Source organism: Lissotriton vulgaris, chromosome 7, assembly GCF_964263255.1.
Source record: "Lissotriton vulgaris chromosome 7, aLisVul1.2, whole genome shotgun sequence".
Lineage (NCBI taxonomy): Eukaryota > Metazoa > Chordata > Amphibia > Caudata > Salamandridae > Lissotriton > Lissotriton vulgaris.
The window spans coordinates 613,512,224-613,535,821 of NC_141695.1; the positions used below are offsets into that span (position 1 = coordinate 613,512,224).

General features: G+C 47.1%; 1 protein-coding gene across 1 annotated transcript in view; it reads left to right on the plus strand.

Annotated features, from left to right (window-relative positions):
- CASKIN2 (CASK interacting protein 2) overlaps positions 1-23,598 on the plus strand; it is a 263,177-nt gene that overhangs the window by 11,380 nt on the left and 228,199 nt on the right. Inside the window, exon 2 of the mRNA XM_086930758.1 lies at positions 6,731-7,345. Coding sequence (XP_086786884.1) covers positions 7,252-7,345 — 94 coding nt within the window. The 5' untranslated portion in view covers positions 6,731-7,251. The remainder of the gene's footprint in view (positions 1-6,730; positions 7,346-23,598) is intronic.

Below are 23,598 nucleotides of genomic sequence, written 5' to 3' on the forward strand. Positions count from 1 at the left end.
CCCTATAATCCCCGCAGGCTCAAGGAGCATGGTAGTGAGTCATGTTTAGTATGCCTGAACTCAGGATGAGGAGATATTTCTTGTAGTCAAGTTTATTTCAGTATCCTGGGTTTGCAACTGCTACTTTTAGAAAGTTAGCATTTGCTTGCTTAACCATTTCAGTTGCCTCTGCCCGTATGTGTATCCGACTGTCTGGGATGTGTGAGTGACAGGGCTGGAGGGACGACAGGTGGTGAATGCGCAGATTACACCTTAGTGGGAGGTAGGAGTGCCTCTTGACTCGAACTGTCACTGTGCTCGGCCACCACAATGCTGGCTCCACCCTCCTGGGGAGCGGCGGATGACTCTGCCGGCACCTGGCCCAGGAAGGGCGAAGCCCCCATCAACAAGGTACTCTGGCCACTCCTGTCCGGACAATGCTGGCTCCACCTCCTGTGGGGCGTCTGATGCGCCTGCCCCTCACACTGAAAGCAGAAGCCGGAGTACACCCGCCGGGGTACTCCAGAACTGAGAGTGGCTATGCAAAGGCCCCCCTGGCCTGCGAGAACAAAAGAATTGGCCTATAAAAGATGGAGCCCTGCTCCTTGAAAGTTAGATCCAGTTTGGGCCACAGAACGACTCTGCCCTACGAGAAGGACCGCGAGAAGACAAAGAAGGGTGCTGACTCTTGCTTGTGTCTGGTGCCTTGCTGCTGAAGGAGAGGAAGACAAAACGACGAAACGACTTTTGTGCTACTTTGTGCCAAACTCTGCAAAGAGATCTCCGAGGGCTTGGAAACTGAACTTGCCCCCTGACCAGCGTCCCAGGACCAGTGGACGCTAAAACCCCCCTTGGAAGAACGCGACTGCGGGTGCTGACCATCGCCGCAGTACCGACAAAGAGGAAGCTCCTCTAAGGCATCCACTCCCTCCCGACCACCGTGACCGGGGCCCAAAGCTACAGCGGAAGCACAGTGAGGACCAGCCGCCGCTGGCCCGAACATCGTGACCACACCTGCGCTGGGAGCCCGAGAGCAAAGCGAAGGAGGACCCGTCTGGTCCGAGCTATCGAGGCGACTGCATAGCGAGCCGTCCCTCACCTGCAAGGACAGACTATTGCCCTACGAGAATCCACAAGGTCGGTAACCTGCCCGACAGCCCAGCTGTGAGCCCACAGCTGCACCGACATTTGGCTGGGTACGTCCTGCACTTGGGGACCGTACTGCCACTTGTCACCGCCACACAGCCGCCGACTCCAAGGTCGGAGCAGACGACAAAGAGAGGACCGTGCCGCCACAGAGCACCGCTGCCCCGGACGACCAGTGACCTGCTCGGCCGAAGAGCCGCAACGATCAGCGACACCGGGAAGGCAACGCGACGTGGGACAGATCCCCTGGAAGCCGCTGGCTCCACAAAGAACTTTGTTTAACATCGGCCTACGGGCCTCACAAGAACTACGATAAGAACTGTGGTAACCTAAAGCTAATAACCTGCAACCGTATCCGTAAAGTTATTGACTGTATTCCCAAGCCTGCGTAAAGTTTATATAAAGAGATATATTTTTACAAGAATACAGTCTGGTCTCGTTGTGTGGTGGGTTGGTTGTGAAGGTGTACTGTTGCAAGTGTTTAACCCTATGTGCCCCAAAGATTAGCCTACGACTGCTTAAGCCACACTACCTAGAGGGTAAGCAGAGGTTGTCTGGAAGGTAACCCTCAGCCCTGACGAGGAAGAGAGAGTCCCTGCTTGTCGCTAGTGCTTGCACTGCGCCAACTAGAGTCTCCCCCTTCCTACACCCACCATTATAATGTTTTACAATCGTATAATACTGTTGAGGTGTACTGGTGATACAATTATAAAAGGCATGCTTGAGTAGTTTGTGAATGTCACCGTAATGGTATTAGTGACGATAAGCTGTCTCACAAAGTGTGTGTGTGTAAATTATATTTATATACATAATTTTTTTTCCTAGTAGTGATTTTTTTAATTGACTGGTGCCCTGAACAAGTTATCCACGGATACTTATTTTTTCTGTAAGTAAAAAAAAGTCTCATTGCAAGGAGTAAGTCAAATGTTGGGTTTAATATTTTCTAATTAAAACATTTTTTTGTAAATTTATTAGCAGAATGAGTTTTTACTTGTTTTATAATTAATTATATTGAAGTTACTGGTTCATACCATTCTCTCTGTAGAAGTTGGTGGTAGAAGTTTGACAACTGCTGTTTGCATTGTTTAGCAAAGAGTGGCTAGCTGTTTGCATGGGGTGTTTGTTTTATCCAAATTGGTTGAGAGTACTTGAGCTGTGAGGGTAAAACTGCACTCAAAATAACTTTAGGTCGGCGATTAGTTGTAATCCATAATTCACATGAATTATGCTGCCACTGATTGTTTTTGGAAATAATTAATGGCTATTGAACCATTTCTGGGAAACTGAGATTTTGAAATAACACCTGTTTGCGGCCGCAATAACCAGATGTTGTACATGTGCATGCCATGCTCTCCTTTATGGAGCAACTAGGGTGGTTCTGCTCAAAGTTAGATTCAGTGGGAGCAGGACTGGAACACAAACTGTACCAGTGTTTGTACACACTAATTAGGCCCCGGATTAATTGCCATATGTGCTCTATCCGGTACCCCCACATTGAGTTGTGCTATAATCCCCCTACCCCTGCATAAGTTTCAGCAGACAAAACCTGCTGGAATTCACCATGGAAAAAAAAGTCGGCTAAATAACAGAACACTTTTATTTTGTTCTCATTGGGTGCTATTTATTGCACCTGAATAAACTCTGGTCCCTGCGTTGTAGAAGAATTTTGGGTACAATAAATATTGCAATCTTTTCAGCGCCGACCTTAATCTGGACCGAAGTTCTGCAGAATGATACAGATGGTGATGATGGCATCTTCCTGTGGGGTTTTGAGGTGGTCAGCACCGCTCCTTAACTCATCTGAATTTAACTTAAGGTCCATCTGTTGATTGGCGCTGGGCTCCCATAAGACTTTTCCACGTAACCCAGTCTCTTCTTCTCTCCTATTTTGTGAGGCAGTTGTATTATCTGGTAAAGAGAAATAGCACTGTGAACCGGTATTAGACAATCTTAATCGCTGGACTGAAAAATCTGCTCTCTTGGGCCATGAGGGTCTAGGAATGTTACAGCGCTGCCAATTGGCTCTATGTCAAATTTGGCCTATTTTATCCATTCCTCCCTTTTCAGCCAACACCACTTTTTTCTGGGACTTACAATTTGACTGTTTCATGAGACATCTGGTGGCAGCGTTGCATGGGTCCACTTGCCATCCGCTATGGTTAATGAGAAGTAACTTGTGTTGGGCTGGAGAAATATTCCAACCAGGTGAGAACTGCATGGGAGCAATGGGAAGAATTTTGAGGGACAAGTGTGAAATGCCATTGAAGCGGATGGGATCGACTGCAACGAATAACGTGTGTTGGAGGAATTTGCAAACTAGTGCAGAAGGACGCTGATGGTAGGCCGGTTTACCTCTCCCAGCATAGACTGGAATTGGCCCACCTCGAACAGTGAGGTTGGTGGCTGATGTGTGAGAGGGTTTTCCTTTGCCTTTGATATGAATGCCCTATCTAGTGATGATGAGCTTTCAGCTGGCTTACTAGGAGAACTCCTCTTCCTGTAGAACCCAAGTAAATATCCTATGAGGCCAGATCCATGGCAGTGGTGCTCTGTACATGCCAGGTAACATCATATTAAGCCTGGGCGGAGTTCGCAGAATTCCGCAAAGTGCAAAAAAAAACCACCGCCGGCATACACCGAGCTCCGCGAGCGTCGGAGTTTCTTTAGATAAATGCAGTTCACTGTGATTTTCGGTGCCAGGTGCTTGTCGCATTGTGCAATCATCGCGAATGGCACCATACACAGGGCAAGCGGGCGGTTAGCAGCTTTCTCAACGCGAGCGGGCAGTTTCTCAACGCGAGCGGCCGCGAGCATATGAAACCACTCGCAATGAAAAATCTAACCGCCCGCGTTGAGAAATCTCGCCGGCAGGTTGAGTTTTCACACTCGTGCTCGCCAACTAGATGTTGACGATCGCAAACAAGGATAAATCTTTCTGGGTGGATTTTCCTCGCTAGTTCTCGCCAACTTGACGATGTACGCAACCAAGGGGGAAAAACTCTGCTCTGTGAGTTTTTCGGAACTCTGCGAACTCCGTGTAACACAGAGTGCAGAAAACTCTGCGAGCGGAGTGAAGTTCACCGTCCAGATTTAAATAATTTGAGCCCTTGATGTCCTAAAATAAAGCCTTAAAACGAACTATGACCTTTCACGGTTTTAATAACTGGTTGTTATTGCACTCTCCTGTGAGTGGTAGTGTAGCTTTTTTCATTTGACTGGTATTGATGTCTTGTATAGCTTGTTTGGCTGCCTGTGTCAAAAAGCCTTGTCTACAGTTTGAGGGCAGTGATAAAAAGGGATACAATTTTTGCACCTGCCTTAATATTAATACCAATTATAAGTTAAGTGCAGAGAGCCCTAGCTTGCAATGTCTTTGATCAAACCGAGCACAAAAATTGGCTGGGATTGTTATTCCTTAACCTCTTCCATGCGTTGGATGGCCCATTGGCCGGCCGTCCGACTTCACGGTGGGCATGTGCGGAGGACGGCCGGGGGCTGTCCGTTCCGCGCACGCGTAATTTCGCCCGCACGGCCGGGGAATTCCAGCCGTGTCGAAGCGGTTAATTGTTGTGCAAAAATAATAACAAGGTCATGGAAAACTGATCTGTATTTTAATGTGTAAAACACCCTAAATAGCGTGATCACCTATTTCTGTCATTAGAAACTTTGTTTCTAGTCCTAAATTTCCATGTGACAACTTAATGCATTCTATTGTAGACTATGTCTAGGTCATTTGGCCTAATTAGACTAACATACCTGATAAGTGTTGGCACTAGTGTCAGTGACGTGTGTTGCGCTTTTGTTTTTTACCATTGCGACAGGTCCTACAGCACACAGTTGAAACTTGTGCCTGTTATTCTTGCATTATAACCTCTATTTTAATACTTTTGCACTTGCTACTACTGCCACTGAAAATGAAGGGCATAACAGCCAGCGCAAGCAAGTGCAATTTGAGCTCTGCTGTTAGTTAGCACAAGTGCAACAAAGCTTGGCAAAGCCAATGGGTCTCACCCTGTTTCCCTATTTTTGGACAATGCTGTGCAACATTGAGTAAAAAAAAAAATTGAGCGAAGGCACTATGGAGCTTTAGGCATATGCATGCGTGATTACGTTCAGTTTAGTGGCTGTTTTTGCTAGCACCAGGGTTTAAATGACAGGGCCATATGTATCATCATGCCAATTTGCGATTTCTAAATAGCGATTTTTAAGGAATCGCTATTTAGAAATCGTAAAATGGTATGTATGTAGGAAATCGCTTCTTTTTAGCGATTCCTTAACATTCCTAAATTGCGATTAGCAAATTGCTAATCGCAAATTTCCCATTCATTTCAATGGGCCAGGAGGCCCATAGGAATGAAGGGGAAATTTGCGATTAGCAATTCGCTAATCGCAATTTAGGAATGTTAAGGAATCGCTAAAAAGAAGCGATTTCCTACATACATACCATTTTACGATTTCTAAATAGCGATTCCTTTGCTAATGCTAATTTGCTTGATACATATGGCCCATAGCTCCTTGAGTACTAAAACTCGAATGCAACCTGTCGCCAACAGTAACTCTGCCAAGGAGTTTTAGTACTGATCGCTTTTGTATCCCCCAACCCATAAGAAAGAGGCAGGCATTGAGGTGCATAGTAGCTTTGCATCTGGGTGTAGCTATCAATAGGGCCACGGGGAGCGGGGGAGAGAGAAAGAGAGAGGGGGAGAAAAAAACATCGACTTGCTTCACTTTTTGGATAAATGAAAGCTGGCGAGAGTTTATCTGAACGGCAACAACGTATTTAGACACTTCAGCAAAAACTCTAGCCTAGAGACATTCCGGTGCATCTTTAGTAACAACACGAAACCCCTCTCTGACTCCACTGAATTACCGCAGTTTAGTTTAATGGAGGCGCAGCAGGTGTGACCTAGTGTGTGCGTCCTGTAGGCCTCTCGTGCTAGATCAGCTAGTGCAGAGATCATGTGTTCAGGTGCAGGATGTCCTTGTGCACGGGTTGCAAGGTGATGAGTGCGGGGGAGCGGTCCCTCGGGGGTGGCCCCTGTGCGCGTTAGAAGGTTCAAGTGGTATCGTCATTATGCGTTAAACAATTAACCCTGCGCCTGGGTCTTTTCTCCGTGGTGCTGGGGAGCAGGGAGGGGAAAGGGGGAAGGGAGGTGTCGGCTGACGCATTAGGCAAGTGGCACGTTGAGGTGTGGTTTCCACACCAGTCTAATTAGCTGCTATTGTGCGACGTCATGAAAAGGCTAACCCTTCGCGTTAATTGACTTAAATCTGCAGCGGGTGGCACCGTGCGTGCCACCCACGGGTTAAGGTGCCAATGAGTGTTATGTAAGATCAGATCTGCTGGGGGGGCTACAACTTACCTTAAGAGATCGCACCCTATTTTAACCCCATCCTACGTGCCCAGAAAGTGTTCCCAGTTGACATTGGGTTATTTGTTCTGTCAAAAGGTCATAAGCTGCCCTGATCTGTTCCGAGTTCTGGAGCAGCCCTGGTTGGCGTGGGGGAGGCCAGGGTGGACTCTGTTCTCAAATCGGTTCTATCTAGCGATTCTAGCATGACAGACCGCTGCAATCTAACCCTGTGTCCCTCTTTCTGTCTGCAGGACCTTGGAGCCCCGCTGGCCCTGTGCAGCCTCTGGAAGGATCGCTCGTCGTCCCTGGCTGCCAATGGATCACCCCAGCTGAAATGCACCCTGGGTCCTGGCACGGCGGGGGACATGGGACTCAGGCCGTGGGTTTGCCCACCCCCGAGGACATCGCGGGACTCTCTCTCAGCGACCCCCCTCCCCGGATATCCGGAGTCCATTTAAAAGTGAATCTTAAAGCACCCAACTCAAGGAAGGCTGCTCTCTAGGCGCCTTCTCGGTTCACGCCAGAGATTGAGGGATCCTGCAAACCGCAGGTTCCTTCATTTCACGGCGAACAGGCTTTTTCTTTCATTGTGTGTTTTTTTGTCTTTATTTATTTTGTATTCCGTGGAGTTTCTTTGGTTTTTCCGTCGAGCTGCCCCTGCTCGGCTCCTCTTCTACGGGACATTTTTGCTGAGGATGCTGTGATCGGGGTGAAGGAGGCAAGCTAACCGCAGGACACTTCCGTCCCTGGAGCAAGGCCCGGGTCGTGTGGGATGGGGCGGGAGCAGGAGCTGATCCAGGCCGTGAAGAGCAGGGATGTGGCGACCACGCAGAAGCTTGTGACCAAGATCAAAGCCTCGAAAAACAGTGAGTGCCTCTTCTCGGTCTGCGCCAAGGGTCTGTGGCCGCTTGTTGGTTGAGAGGGGGCGGGAGGGGGGGGGGGGGGTGTTGGAGGCGGCGAGGGGGTGGTTCCTGTGCACTATTAAAGGACGCATGCTGCTGTCGTGTGGAGCCTGGCACAAGGGCTGTTACACAAGTGCGCTCGTAGGGCAATCTTGGGACACGTGTACTGGAATGTGTCAGTCTGTGGTGTCACTTCTGTCGGTGTAAACAGTCTGCCTTTATAAGCGCATGCGCGGAAAGCTGACACTTGGGCCCTGGTGCAACTATGCCTCCTTGTGTATAGTACGCGTTGACGCGCGCGGCCTCTGTTCGTTGCCTGTAATTCCCATTGCATGTGCCTAGAAGCAGTCCCGTTTTGCATGACGCGCCTTATAAGTGGGGTCTGTGCTGTGTGGAACTCAGCAACTAGTGTGCCCTGGCGTTTGTTTACACGACTGTAGTGCAGCGTGTGTGCGCTGTCGGCACCAGCACGACCGTCTTCTTTATTGCCCCACATGGCACGCAGGAGGGCACTGGACTTTGCCCTGTGTTTTATACGTGGAGGGCAGCAGTGCTGCCTGTGAGTGAATTGTGGCACGTGGTCCTGGTGGTCCATTCTAGCAGTGTGGCTATGGTGCGCGAATACCAGGGCAGGCGAGGTGTCCTGGGCTGGCGCCAGTGCTTGTGAGTCTCTTGCAGCTGTTCCCGCGGCCCTGGGGGACAAGACAGGAGCTGCGGCAGGTGGTTGTAGCTCTTCCTTGGGGTGGGCTATCCCCCTCTCCTCCATCACTGTCTCATCAGTGGACATCCCTTGGGCCCGCTGAGGCCTCGAGGAGGGACGGGGCCAAGAAGCGCAGCAGGTGTTCTCCCAGTGATTTCTTATCAGTGCCCCAAGTGATGCGGAGTAGAGTAGTACCCCCCTCCCTCCCCCACCACCCTGAAGGGGTTGCAGGAGGCTCTGTTGTTCAGTTATGTGTATTTATTGCTTTTGGCAACTGGTGCCTTTCTCAAGCGGAGAAAAGTAAACCGTAGAAAATAAAATACAAACAAAAATGGAAATTGAGGAATACAGAGGGTTAGAATATGCTGCAGTAAAATAAAAACTGATGGAAGTTCTAGAGCGAGATTTAGCCTGAGAAACTTGCACACACTCACAGGCCCACTCACAACCTTGCGCACCCACTCATGCACCCATTCACAGACCCACTCAGACTAACACACACGCACTAACAGACCCATTCAGACACTCATGGACCCACTCATAGATTTACTCAGACAATTGTTCCCATTCACAGTCCCACTCGGACTCATGCACCCATTCACAGTCCCACTCAGACTCATGCACCCATTCACAGTCCCACTTGGACTCATGCACCCATTCACAGTCCCACTCAGACTCATGCACCCATTCACAGTCCCACTCAGACTCATGCACCCATTCACAGATTCACTCAGACTCATGCACCCATTCACAGTCCCACTCAGACTCATGCATCCATTCACAGACCCACTCACTCTCGCACCTACTCCTAGACCCACTCCAACACTAACAAACCCAATCACAGACTCACTTTGGGACTCACCCAACCACTCACAGACCCACTCAGAAACACACAAGCACATCCACCGACCCTACCAGTCACTCCCCCGCCCAGAAACTCACACACCCACGAACCTACCTATACAGCCTCTCACACACCCACTCTCAAAGGTTACAGTTGGGGAAATAAAAACGTTAACAAATCAAAATTCACTGAAAAAAAACAAAATGTTACAGGGATGTTCTAGTTAGTAAATAGAATTTTTAAAAAACCTTAGAAATTCACTGAAAAAAACAAAGGTTACAGGGACGTTATAGTTAGGCTCACATTTCACTCGTACAAATCCAGAAAAATTCAGCAGTTATGGTTATCTGAGCGAACTATAACTTACGCCCGCAATGCACTGCTTATGACCTCACATATTGCATCACTCATGACATGGTCACTGACAACACTGATGACATCACTGATGTTATCCACACAACCACTCACACACCCATTCACACCCCTATGCAGCCTTTCATACGCCCACACACCCACACAACCATTCACAGACCAACACAAGTACCTACACAACCACTCAACCATACAGCCATTCACTCACACACCCACTCACTCACCGATACATCTACTCATACAACCATTCGCTCACCTATACAGCCACACACTCACCCATACAACTAACAGACCGCTTATTCACCTATACAGCCACTCAGACACCTACTCACCCATACAAGCACTCCGACACTCACACATCCACTTACCTACCCATTCACACATCCATACAAGCACTCCCACATACGCTCACCCATACAGCCATTCACAGAGAAACCAACTCACTTAATGAAACACCTACTCTGACATCCATTCACCCAGCCACTTAAACGCCCAGTCACTCACTTATACAGCCATTCAGACACCTGCCCACTCACCCATAGTCACTCACACCCCCACCTATACAGCCACTCACACACACACCCATACAGCCACCGTCGCACCCACCCACCTACTCATTCACCAATACAGCCACTCACCCATCAAGCTACTTACACGCCCACTTATTTACACACACAGCCACTCAGACACCCACTCACATGGATACACAGTTGCATAGCCACTCACATAATATATGTTAGAAATAGTATCCCTTATTAGTTGTACACATAGTATACTAATGTAACTTTTGTAGTAGGTTATTATAAATGTTTAACAATCATAAACTCTTGGAAAAAAATATACTAATTGGATGTCAGTAATGTAATTTCAGATGCCATCCTTGATGTCATCGACCATGTTATGAGTGATGTAATATGTGAAGTCAGAAGCAGTGCATTCTGGGGGCGTAGGTTATAGTTGGCTCTGGTAACTATAACTCCTGAATTTCTATGGTTTTATACAATGGAAATGTGAGCCTAACTAGAAAGTCCTTCTAACCTTTGTTTTTTTCAGTGGGAAAAAAATATATATAAAATGTTGATATTTTTTTATTATTAATAGTTCACAGCGATGCTTGGAAAGCATATCCGCTGTCGTTGTTAAGCCTCACACCAAAAATAGCACGTTCACGGAGTCCCATTAGCAGGGATGTTTTAATACCAACTCTTGGCCTTGTGGATAAACAACCTCTTCTCGTTTCTCAACCATGATAAATCTGACAGTATAGTTTTCCAGCTCAGTGCTGGGTAAAATAAGCGGTTCCAATCCTGTGGAAATTGGATCTCTTGCCACCTTCTTTCCAAGACAGCACGTCACTTGCTGCGTTGCCTTGTGTACCCAGTAACCACTGCTTTGGCCCATGCACGAGCGCAAAATAAAACATTTTACCATATTAGCGCGGCCTGTGGTTTTCGAGGGTGGGCAGGCTGTGGAACATGAGGATTCAAAGCAAGGCCCGGCCCAGCGCGTGCAGAGTACACACAGCTTGTAATGAGACACTCGGGTGGAATGTGTTTTCTTTCTCAGTATTAACCGTCTAAGGTTTGAAATCTGTGTGGGAAGCTCAACGGGGTTTGGGATTATAAATGTATGTTTCGCTGTTTATGGCGCTATAATAAGAATGTGCTTAAATGTTTTATGCATTATGTAACCCTGTAAGAAGTTGAGGGACAGACTGTCTGGACAGTTTCACTTTGCTTTCCAATCCCAGCCTTCTTTTCTGCTGCGCATCCTTAACCAAGTTTCAAGTTTAAAATTTGTATAGCGCACTACTCACCCAGAGGGTCTCAAGGCGCTTGAGGGAGGGGGGGTACATTACTTATCGAATATCAATATCCAAGTTTTTAGTTGTTTTCTGAAGGAGAGGTGGTTCTGTGTAAGGCGGAGGTGGGTGGGGAGAGAATTCCAGGTCTTGGCCGCTAAGTAGGAGAAGGGTCTTCCCCCCCCCCATGGTGGATCTTTGGATGCGTGGAATTGTGGCGAGGGCTTGATTGGACGATCGGAGTTGGCGGGTGGGGGTGTAAAAGGACAGGTGCGTGTTGAGGTATTCGGGTCCTAGGTCGTAGAGGGCTTTGTGTGTGTGGGTGAGGAGACGGAACGTTATTCTCTTGTTGACGGGGAGCCAGTGGAGGTCTTTCAGGTGACTGGAAATGTGAGCTTGGCGGGGGATGTCTAGGATGAGTCTGGCTGAGGCGTTTTGGATGCGTTGGAGTTTTTTCTGTAGTTTGGCTGTGGTTCCGGCATAAAGGGTGTTTCCGTAGTCCAGTCAGCTTGTGACCAGTGCATGGGTGACCGTCTTTCTTGTTTCGGTGGGGATCCAACGGAAGATTTTTTTGAGCATACGTAGGATGTTGAAGCATGATGATGAGACTGCGCTGACTTGCCTGGTCATCGAGAGGGAGGAGTCCAGGATGAAGCCCAGGTTACGTGCGTGGTCCGTTGGTCTGGGTGCGATTCCCAGGGCCGGTGGCCACCATGAGTCGTCCCAGGCGGAGGGGGATGATCCTAAGATGAGGACTTCCGTTTTGTCCGAGTTCATTTTTAAACGGCTGTTCTTCATCCACTCGGCTACTTCTTTCATCACTTCGTGTAGGTTGGTTTTGGCGGTGTTTGGGTCTTTGGTGAGGGAGAGGATCAGCTGGGTGTCGTCTGCGTAGGAGATGATGTTGAGGTTGTGTTGGCCCGCGATGGATGCGAGGGGACTCATGTATACGTTGAAGAGGGTGGGACTGAGTGATGATCCTTGCGGTACGCCGCAGATGACTTCGGTGGCCTCTGATCTGAAAGGGGGGAGGCGGACTCTCTGGGTTCTTCCGGCGAGGAACGAGATGATCCAGTCTAGTGCTATTCCTTGTATTCCGACGTTGCTGAAGCGTTGTATAAGGGTGCTATGACTGACTGTGTCGAAGGCTGCGGAGAGGTCAAGTAGGATGAGGGCAGCTGTTTCTCCGCGGATGGAAAGCCTTCTTTGGGGACCCTGTGGGGTGCTGTTGTGGGGCGGGGGGAGGGTGGGGCCTGATCTTGGTGAGTGCGTGCTGCGGCGACCCCCGCGTCGCCTGTGGTAGAGGCCGTCGGGTGGGACGGGACTCCCTTTAGAGTGCACGGACCCCGGGTGAGTGAGTGAGTGGCAGTGTTGGGAACTCACTGTGAACGGGAGTTGTGGCCGCTGCCGGATGTCCGGGTGTGGAGTGGGGGCACGCGCTGCCTCCCAGACCGAGCGGGGAGCAGGGTCCGGGGCGGGAGGCTCCGGGTCGGGTCTATTTGGCCCTCCATGGGCAGAGAAGTAGTAGCAGCAGATGACTCCTGCACTCTTGCATCCCGTGTCTGCTCCTTCGCACAGGGCCCGTCACGATTCTTGGATGTACACCTCGCTTCTTCAACCTACTGCTCCTTATTTTATGTCCATACTCCCAACTCGATATTTCTTTTCCTGGCTCTGTTCCCATTTCCAATACCGAACTCCCGTTCCGAACTGTTATGTCATCCGGTTAATATGGACTACGTTTGTGCTGTTCACTTTTAATGTATTCCTTCTGCTCTTCCTGCCTGCGCCCCCCCCCCCCCCACCCGTCTTCATTTCCTTGACCCCTCCCCGCCCTCTTCCTTTCCACGTGCATCACCCTGCCAGTGTTGCATCTGTCACCCCCTTCCTCTCTTCATTCGCTAATATCGCCCACCCCCTCCCCGCCCGCCTCCCTGCCCCCCTCCCTGCTTCCTTCTTTTCATTCTTATGGCGAGTAAAAACCCTCCCCATCGAAGGGGAACAATAGCTTCTGACACTCCCTTTGTGGGGGGCTGGGAGTGTGTTGTATTTGGGGAGCCTGCAGCCGCCCTTGCCCTTTTCGGGGGAGATATGGATACCACGCGTTTTCGTTACTCTCTGCTTTGCTGCATAATTTCCCTAGGAGGCTAAAACATGGCATTACAGTCCGGATGGAAGGAGTATGCAGGCCCGTGTACGTGAGGCAGAAGTGACGTGGGTCAAAAAGCGCAGGATAGAATCCTGCTAAATCTGATTATGAAATGCTCAGAAATAATTTTTTTTATGAATAAGACTAAAATCTACCCAGCTGTGCTAGTTTGCTTTGGAATCACATCGACATCGTAGCGAACAGCTGCCCACCGGAAGTACGGAATGTAACCCGACCCTGTATCTAAGGGCCGGTGGGTGCAGGGTGAGTCCTTGCTGATGCTCAGCGCTGGGTGCACTTCACTAAATGCCATATACATGCCTCTAGATAATCCACGGTCCCTTCTTGAAAGGTATGGTCGGGGCACAAGAAGGACACGGGGAAGGTCTCGCTGTGTTTAGTGGTGACCTCAAACTGTGCCACTCCTACAACAGGCACCGGAAGGAATGTTTGCAGACGGTCAATATTGCCCCAGTGATTGCCTCCATGAAGTTTGTTGTGTCTGACCTCTGAATTAACGTAACGTGTGACCAGAGAGGAACAACTTCCGCTGAAAACCACCATTTGGAGCTGGAATAACACGTAAAATGGCGTAATGGGCGTAAAGTACTTCGGACTATGCGGACTAGAGCAGGTAAGTTCTAAAACCCTAATCGATAAATTAAGTCACGAAGCCACTCCTAAATTGCTTTTAACACCCAACAAGTAGTAATCTAGCTAGTCGCCTTTGTGCTGCTGGAATGGCACGAAGAACAGAAATAGCACGGAATGGATTTAAGAATATATGCATTGGTATTTATATAGCACAAACTAAACTGTCTAGCAACTTACATTAGGGGCAGGAGACGATCTACCATATTGTGTCTCGCAAGTGGGGATTCAATAGTTGCATTTTGCACACATTACATTTCACAGTTTTTAGACACAGGGAGATGATAATGTGACTCGGAAACAAACAATGTGAGTCTAGCCACCAGGGCCAGGATTGAACCTCGGTCCCCAGGGTCCAAAGGAGACGGCTGGAAGCGCTAGACCACATGATGGAAAAGTGTCTCTTCGCCAATCACGCAAATCGCTTACTTGGAACATGGACCTGGTTGCCCTGTTGCTTCTCACTTCAGTAAAATAATCAATGAACCCCTCTTCATTGGTGGCACCATGAAGTACCACCTGTCCAGAAGAGGTCCTGTTTTAGCTGTCTAGCTAACAAGTATGCTCGCGTCCTGGCTGTGTCTCTTGCTGCTTTGTGATAGTTCTTTTTGTTTAGTCCTGCTTACGTGAACTGGTGCAGGTCAGTCTGTTCATTCCTGCCCACAGCCTAAACCACTGCTGGGCTAAACCCTGGGCCAAGCATGGGCCACAACAATTGCCTGAAGATGCTGTATGATCCTGTACTTTACCCTAAGCATCCATTGCAAACCTGATCTTCAGACACATTCCATATAATTACCGATCCAGGACGACACCTGTGCCCCTGTGTGGGAGGGAGGGCCTTGGATTTGCCCACCAGGATGCAGGGTAGCATTCTAGTGAGCCCCCTCTAATGTGCCTGCCTTATGTAGCGGAACAGCACTTAGATAAGCAAGGAAGCATGCTAGAGGTTTGGTCCAAGTGGTTGCCTAGCATAAAACCTATACTAAACACCTCATCAAGTGTTTGTACAATAGGGACATGTTGGGTGTTTTAGGTAGGTAGATGCCCTGGTTCATTGTCCATTATTGAACCTTCTTTGCAAGTTGGTTTGCTCTGATCTGCATAGGATCTTCAGATGCTGCAAGGAAGCATGCTGAAAAAAGAAAACCCAGACACACTGGAATGAGCCGTAAAAGGAGTGCAAGTATCTATTACTGCAGATCTAGACGCAAGAGGACAAGTGCCGCTTTGGTGTTTGATTTGACCTTCACCACCAGTAGGATGTGTGGATAAAGCAGTGGCTCAAGTTCTAGCCATATACCAAGGACTGTCAGAAGAAAGAGAATACCAGGGGAGAGTAGAAGCTTAGTCTTCCTGTCCCCACATCGCCTGAGGGAGTCCTAATTTCTTGGATTAGGTATCTCCGCAGAGTAGAATGGTGGGTTTAGGCAGGCAGGATCATGGGTCACCACAGTAAGGCACGTACAATTGCCGGATTTCAAAATCCCTGCCCACTTGCTGGAGGCAGCCTACACCTTTCTGGGCCTCAAAGTAGTCCAGGAAGAGCACAGACCAGTTACATTGGGAGGAGGTGGGAAATAAGAATCAACTAAAACACCTAGTGTTTCAGTCCATGCACTTACTCTGCCAATCCTGAATTAATCCCAGAGTTCATACTGTTTTGAGCTTTTAATTCTGAATGACTGCGGAGCTGTCATTCCTAATAACTGAACCATTTCACATTTTCTTGGATCATCTGTGCAGTTCTGAGAAGCATTGCGTGCTTGTTAGGTCTGCATCCCGGCATCTCCTTCAGTTCACACAGATCACAAGATAAAAGGGATTTATGTCTGATGGAGAACTAGCTGGACAGTCTTAAGCATCACATGGTGAATTTGAGATTTGCAATGGCAGAGCCAGTTAGAACCACTCTAAACCTTGTTACCATAATATCGTCTTAATGTCCAGCTCTCCCTGTGCATGATGTGTGGCAAGATCTAGCCTGTATTTCTGTGCTTGGGTTATGCAACAGAGGTAAATCTGGGATGCTGGAAAGGACTATGTCCCAGGTGCTCCAGATCAACGTATTGTTCACACAGTTTGAGGATTAGTTTCATGACACTGGTGCAGTTTGGATTTATCCAATGCAGAAGGCCATTAAGAAGGCACGTACTGTCTTTAGTTTATCTAAAAGACATGAGACGTTGGCTGTCTAATGCACAGTCCCTGATGAGACTTTTTAAATCGTTGGCAATGCAGGAGATAGAACCTTACTCAGCTCTTTTGGCGCAAACGTTGCAGGCCAAGTACCCTTGAGGCATGTCCACCACCTGTATGGGGGTCTCCATCCTGGCACCTGGGGCCCAATGGGGCATTTTTCGATTTCTTCGTCTCGGGTATTGTGGGAGGTTTAACTGCTGACTTTTGTGCAATTGATTATCAAACACATCTTTTGAATGCTCATTGGCTACAATTTTTCACCACACTTAAGGTATCCGAAGGTTCCCCAGTGTCGTTGCTTTTGTTGTACACGTTTTCCACCAGGAGCTATGGTGCTAACTTGGTAGGACCTCAAGCGCTGGTTCTTAAACATCTATAACTCTAAATCCTATTGTTAAAGGATCAGTTCTCAGCTTAAAAGAAAATGCTTCTCACTGTCTTTGCTCACATAGTAATCGGATACGAATAATAATATTTTGAAAATTAATGTAATTTATAATGCGTTAAACCATAGGCTTGTGGTTCGGACTGCCATAAAGTGCATGCCAATAATGTCTAAATGGTGTCCGTCCTGCGTGTTTCAAATCCCCACCTCCGTTTCCATCTAGATCTTCTCATAGTGTACTTGGCTCGGGACGATGTTGTTTGCGGAGGGGCTGAAAACTTATCATTTCAATAAAGTATGCATCCTTCTTCTCCTCCTCCGCTCTGTCCTTAGTTACAGCTTGTTTCTTCCACATTTGTGACTCGTTCCCACTAATAAGAGAGCCTGCTAGGTTTTTGTGTTCGGTTTACAGAGCTATGCGTTACTAGTTGCTCACTGTTTCGAGTACCAGGGGGCTGTCTCGGGTGTTCATCCTTCTGAAGCCCTATAAAGGTTTACCTTTGAGCTGGCTGATAGTAACAGCATCTCTGAAGAAATATCGATCCAAAGGCTGTGGTAGAAACGTTGTAAGCAAATCGACTGTTATTGTTTATTTAAAGAACTTTTGTTTCTTTTAGTGGCATTTTTCTTCACAGATTGGGATTTATTTAGAGTATTCTCTTTCTGGTATTTCAGACCATAGAAATAGTTGCTGCTTTTTCGTTCGCATGTGCTTGACAGTCCTGGTGCTGCAAAAATGCAGATCGCATTCAAAGGTAGTGCATGGCTATGGAGGTCTCTTCCACCCTCGTTGTAGGATGCCTCGTGACCATGCCTGAGAGTTGTTTTAGGGTTTAGATACCAGCAGCATAATTGAAACATGTTTTATAGCGTTTAGACTGCAGGGTGTTTTTCGAAGCGCTGTAAGAGGTATGAAATGACGTTTCTTGTCCAACTTGTCTAGTTCCATGTTGTTATCCACAAATATTCTTCTGAGGTATCCCAATAAGTCTGTGTCAACAGAAAAAGATGTTCTGTGCATGCCACGGATCACTCTCCGGGCATACCACGATGCTGGTCATCATCACATACTATCCCAGCGACTAATTAGTTGGACTGGCGCTACAAGTGGACTGACTCTGCAGGTCCATTCCCTTGAACATCTTTTCCTGATGACACAGACTTAGTGGGGTACCATAGAAGAATATTTGTGGATAACGACGATATCGTTTCGGTCAAAGCCCTGAAGAAGTCGAGGTGTGAGATATCACATGACGAAACACGTGTTGGCTGTATGAAGCTGAATTGTTGATGAATGGCTGCATCAAACTGCACTGTTGCTGAATCAAGCTCTATTGTGGATGAAGCTGTATCAAACTTCTTGGTGGTTGAAAATCGAACTTGGATTGAATTACGTCACTGAAATAAAGTCTAAGGATTAAAAGTGGACTAGAACACTTGCAACTTTTGAGACAATAATGTGCTTGGAGACGACTTGTATTGATTTGTTCTCTTCTTTGAAGGGATTGTTGGGGTGGAATTGGCAGCCGACCCTTCCTCACCTAGTAGCACCACCATTACTTAGCTTGAAATACTTGCTTGCTAAGCGCCCGTTGTCTGTTCCTACGCCTGGTTGCCAATCATGTATGTTATATGCATGCGTTGGGTGTAAGTGTGCCTGTAAATGGTACAAAATATGGCAGAGTCTGGGTTCCATTTTACAGCAATGTTAGTTTTTAGGAATGCATGGAGCCGGCGCTAAAGCATCGGGACCACGAGCTAGATAGAATTGCACAGATTGTTTTTGTAGTCACATGGGGTGGTGCAATAGGAATCAACAAAATAGATGGTGGAAAACCAGATGACTCATAAGAAAAAATAGCCTTGGCTAGTCGCACCGCCAAGTTTAATTTTCCAGCGAGTACTCCGTGCATCACATGAAGGCAGTGAACAACAAATCTTTATTACCGTGTTTTGTTTAAAACCTTTACACTTTCAGAGTAACATTAATTTTAAGCCACATTCCATTTAACGAACTGAGAATTGTAACACAATTGCACACTGTCATGAAACAAAAGTTAGTGTTATGCGAGATCAGCACTGGGGTGTTTCATTTTATAAAAAAGATTACTTGTCCAAGGGATGATCCTTCAGAAATCTACTTATGTTGGTACAGTGCAGTGAGGTGACAAGTAATGACAATGACGAAGTTATCTTTTGTTTCTCAACTGGTTTTTATTAGCGTTTGTTATGTTAAGTACATGTACAGCGTATGTCACCCAACACTTGTGCATAAAACAAAAGCATGAACAGTATGATGAACAGTTGTACAAACCATTAGCAGGATACATTGATACAACATCATAGCAAGGATGCCGACAAGCAGAGAGGAGGGGAAAAAATTATTGGCAACAATACTATAACAACTTTATTAATAACCGGTAAAGAAAGGTAAAACAAAAAGGCGGGAATAAGGAAGCTAGGGGGGGGGGGGGGGGGTGTATACTTTTTCATAGTGGTGGATGCTGCAATACACAAGCCATTAAGGCAGGGGGAGTCGATAGCTGGTAGTAGAACAAACATCAGGCGACATGGAGGTCAGTAGGGGGACAGGGAGGAGAGGCTTCTACTTGTATGGGTGAACCAGAAGAAGTGTGTTTAGTATCTGTTCAGCGCGGGGACACGCCTGGATGGCGTTACCAGGCGCTCTATAAGCTTCTTTATTATTATTATTATTATTATTATTATTATTATTATTATTATTATTATTATTATTATTATTATTATTATTATCTAGTGGTCCTTATGGAATTTCTCTAAAATTGCATCCCAGAACTCAGCAAGAAGATATTTACGGAGACCCTTAACCTCTACTCTGTGCCCTTAGCCTGGGCCCAGGGCAGCATAGAGGGTGCCCATGCCGAAACAGGTGGTGGGTGTGTTACCTTTCTTCTCCGGGTGATTTCTCGTTTTGCTAGAAGAGGGGCCTGGTCAGCGAATCGCATTGCAGCTTTGTGTATTTTGGTGCGGCTGTAGATTCTCAATAGAAAGACTTCCCGAGTTTGCCAGAGGACAGGGCTTTTGCTGTGCTCAAGGTGTGTTGCAACACCCCTCCAGTATATTTTCAGTGCGGGGCAGGACCAGAGCATATGTATTATGTCTGTGTCTGGGGTCAGGCCGCAAGGACAGGCAGCATCTGTGCAATGAAAACATCAGTGGATAATTTTTAGGGGTTAGATAAGCTTTGGGTAAAACCTAATTGGATCATTTTTAAGCAGGCGTCGCAGGACACGAGGGAAGGATATTGCAGAATGGTCTGCCATTCCCTGTCTGTACAGGCGTGTACCCGCACCCACATAATGTGTCGAGAAGAAATGCAGTTTGCGTGCGCGTGGCGCTGGCAAACCAGCAGGTCTGGCGCTTGCCCGTGCCTAATGTGTGAAGATTTTGTATGATCAGATGTTCAGTGGGTTTTTGCTGTATCTCCCCCCTAGGACCGAGTTTGTACAGCAATAAAAGAGGCTTGTAGTAAGAGTTGGCCAGGTGGGAGCTCCGTGCTAGCGATTAAATCATCCAGCGGAAGCAGAGCTCCATCTCTGTACAAGTAGCCTAAAGCGTGCAGTCCAGCCGCATGCCAGAGACTAGATGACCCCACCCCGTGGCATGCCAAGTAGTGGCAGCGCTGCAACATATGGTACGGCTGACAGGGCGATGAAGAGGGTTATATGGTAGCATTGATAAGCCACCTGGAGGAGGGGTTCAAGGCCTAGCAAGGGGATGAAATAAAGCCAGGAGGGATTCCAGGGTCCAGAAAGTGAGCACCGTTGCAGTGTCGGCGAGATTCTGGCCATCAAACCAATGTGACACCAGGTAATAATGCTAGAGATTGGAGACGATGAGTCCACGACCCTCTGTGGGGAGATAAAGCTTCTGCAGTGCTAGCCTTTGACGTAAGTTGTGCCAAATGAAGTCCTGTATCATACTCTGTAAGAAGTGGAAAAAAAGGTCCATGTATAAAAAGCGGGAGGTTCGTGAAATAGTAGAGCAGTCGCAGCAGAATGACTCTTCATCAGGGCCACTTGGCTTCGATTGCTTCGAAACGCCGTTTCGGTCGGGTTGCAAGTAAATGAAGACCCGAGCATTTTTTCAAGTACCACGAATAATTAAATAACTGAAAGAGCCGAACCAGGACCTCTGTTTACTGGCTGAGTCTTTAACTAGCAGCGTTCTTTTGGAAACTTGGCTCATTGTGAATCAAGCTGTTTTGACCCGCTTTTGGAATTAACTTTCCGGTGAACATCTCTCGTCATTGATGTACTGAGCAACCTTTGTATTTATTTTGATGATTTGAGCACATTATTTACTGGTGGCTAACCTCCTTATGTTGGGGCGCTGTACTACTATAATTTAGGTTTTCTCCCACCCCCCCCCCCATCCTGAGGAAGACCCGTAGCTGAGGTGTTGATCCACCCACAAACCCGCAAGGGTCGAAACGTCGACGAACCCCCCTTTCCCACCCCCAAAATTGCTAAGCCTGAACCCTAATCCCTTTCTTTCCTGTTCCCCTTGTTCCCAGAATGATGCCAATTTTAGAATCATCTCATTAAATACGTGGGTCAGGCTCATATGTAGGGAATTGTACCTCATTTTGAAATTATTGGATTTTCCTTCTAATTCATTTTTCTATTCTTTCACTTGAGCACAAACCTTTTTTCACTCTTTGTTATACCTGGCAGCATCCTGTTGCGTTTTTTGAAAACTTTTTTTTACCGATATGTATATATTAATGTAAAATAAATCGCAAACTGAACAGCAGTTTATGCATTATTGATGGGTACACCTTTTGATTTTGTGTACAGAAACGTATTTGGCTATCTTTGATGTTTTTCTATTTCAGGGTTAAGTCCTAGGAATTATAATAAAAACTTTTTGATTCATTAGCAGTGTATAACTGTAGGTCTAGGACCAATCATTTATTACACTATTTGATACCCAGGTCCTGTGGCTGTGCTGGGTGATACCCCATTTTGTTAATGGTTACTTGGCGCGGCCAGCAAGAGATAAGGGCAGTGCCTGCCAAAAGCATATTTACGTACGTAATGGTGATACCAATTGGACCAAATTGCCTTCCAGGATGTCCTCGGGCATGTGATATATAGTGATGACGTTTTCTTTATATCAGTGCTCTGATAGTCTCTCTGATTATGCCAGTGCTCATATTATATCAGGGCTTGGATTCTTGCAGGCCTCTGATTTTGTCACCTTTCCACAAATCTGCAGGCAGCAAGTGATGGATCCAGAGTTGGAATACCCTATGAGTCTGTGCACACTAACAAACTTTCATGTTTAAAGGTATTCCCCAATTCCTCTCCCAATCTCTTCCAACTTAAAAAAAACATTGAATATTTACTACACACATGGGAGGGAGCAAAACTCTTTCTAGAGTATGTGTCTTTGTGGGGGCGTTAAAGAAAAAGAGAATTTGCAATTGCGTAGCAGATTCTCACATAGGCCAACCTTTGTGTGCATATTTGCTCATGTGATGATGGCGTTCAAAAACATTTGCTAGGAGTTTTATTTGCATGCCTTCCTTTGTAAACTATAGTTAATTCATAAAAGTTGAAAATCTGCACAAATAAAAAGTTATACCAGCAGGTTTACTTTTATGACTTTCTCTAAAAATTGTGCCCCCTGATTTATTTTCGTACATTAGTTTTACACAAATACTCTTTCATCCCAAACAATATGTCCTGGGCGTCGGGTGATGGCAATTGCACATACCTGCAGCACATGGTGGCATGAAAGAATTGGTGTGGTTCCCATTATGCTAACTGCAACAGGGTGTATTTCAAATGAAAAAAAACACCAAGACTTGACACCTGTAAAGGACATGCTGCACAGACTACAAAAGGGGCCACTTGTAGACCTGATTACGAGGAGCATAAGTGTACGGAATGCTTCATGTAATCATTGGAAATAAAAAGTGCAATAAGTAGTAGAGTACAGTTGGGGGTCGGTCTCTTGCATCGCTGGCTCTCCTGTCTTTTTCATAGTTTCACTGCTTGGATGAACTGTCCATCGAGGCCATGGCCGTTCTTGGATGGTTACATGGTCTCATTGTGTTCCAGTTAGGTTTGGTGGCAGGTCAGCAGGTATTCTCATTGATAAGAGTGCAAATGCAACTGGTGTGTTGGTTGATGCACTTAACTTGCTGAAACAATTACATTTTAACTGCTGATTTATGGATTTTTTTTGTTAGAGTTTGCTCTTCAGATGCCTTGGCCTGTGATAAAGAAGCAGTGCTATTCACTAACACCAGTATACTTATTTGTTTTAGTTTGTTGTCAAGCTAACATGTTGGGTTTGCTATTTTTTGGGGTTTATTTTGATTGCAAAGTAATGACATTCATACATACCGAGGCAACGAAAATCCTGGCCCTTTGTTTCACTCCTCTATTATGCAATGTTTTGCTGTGTATGCCACGTGCAGTGCAACGTCACCCTCTGCCTCCTTTACATCCTAGCTTGAGGGTACAGTTTTACTCTGCTGATGCAGTCGGTTCATTGTGAGATTTTCTTTCACGGACAGCTGGGGGACAAAACAAGGTTTTTCCACCTTCTGCCAGGCACACAAGGTCATATCTGTTTGCTTTGCCAGTGCTTGTTGGCACTGTACAGCTCCTAAAAAACACTCGCAGTCAACCTGAGTAATTAGTAATGCAGAGCGTGAACCTAACACGCCCTGCCTCAGGAATGACGTCCATTCCTGTCGTGGCTTGTATGCCGAACCATAACCAGCTTGGAGACGCTCAGGCAGAGGCCTAAACAAACGCATGCTCTGGTGGCCTCGCGCCGCCGCCGGCTGTCGCGTGAGTCCATTGTAGGCCCTGGAGAGGGTCCCACAGCAGCCGTGTGAAGGCAGGTCCAGCGTCCCATCGGCAGCAGGGCTGGGAACTGTGAATCCTTTCATGTCCTCTCCACAAACACTATCACAATCGGAGATTCCTCGGGTTCCTTTCCCTGCACTCGGTCGGGCAGCCTCCATGCCTTTGAAATGTACACGCCAAAACCCTGATGCATTGTGCAGAGTGGGTCCTTTAATAAGACTCAGTCATGTGTACAGTGGGCCTTTCT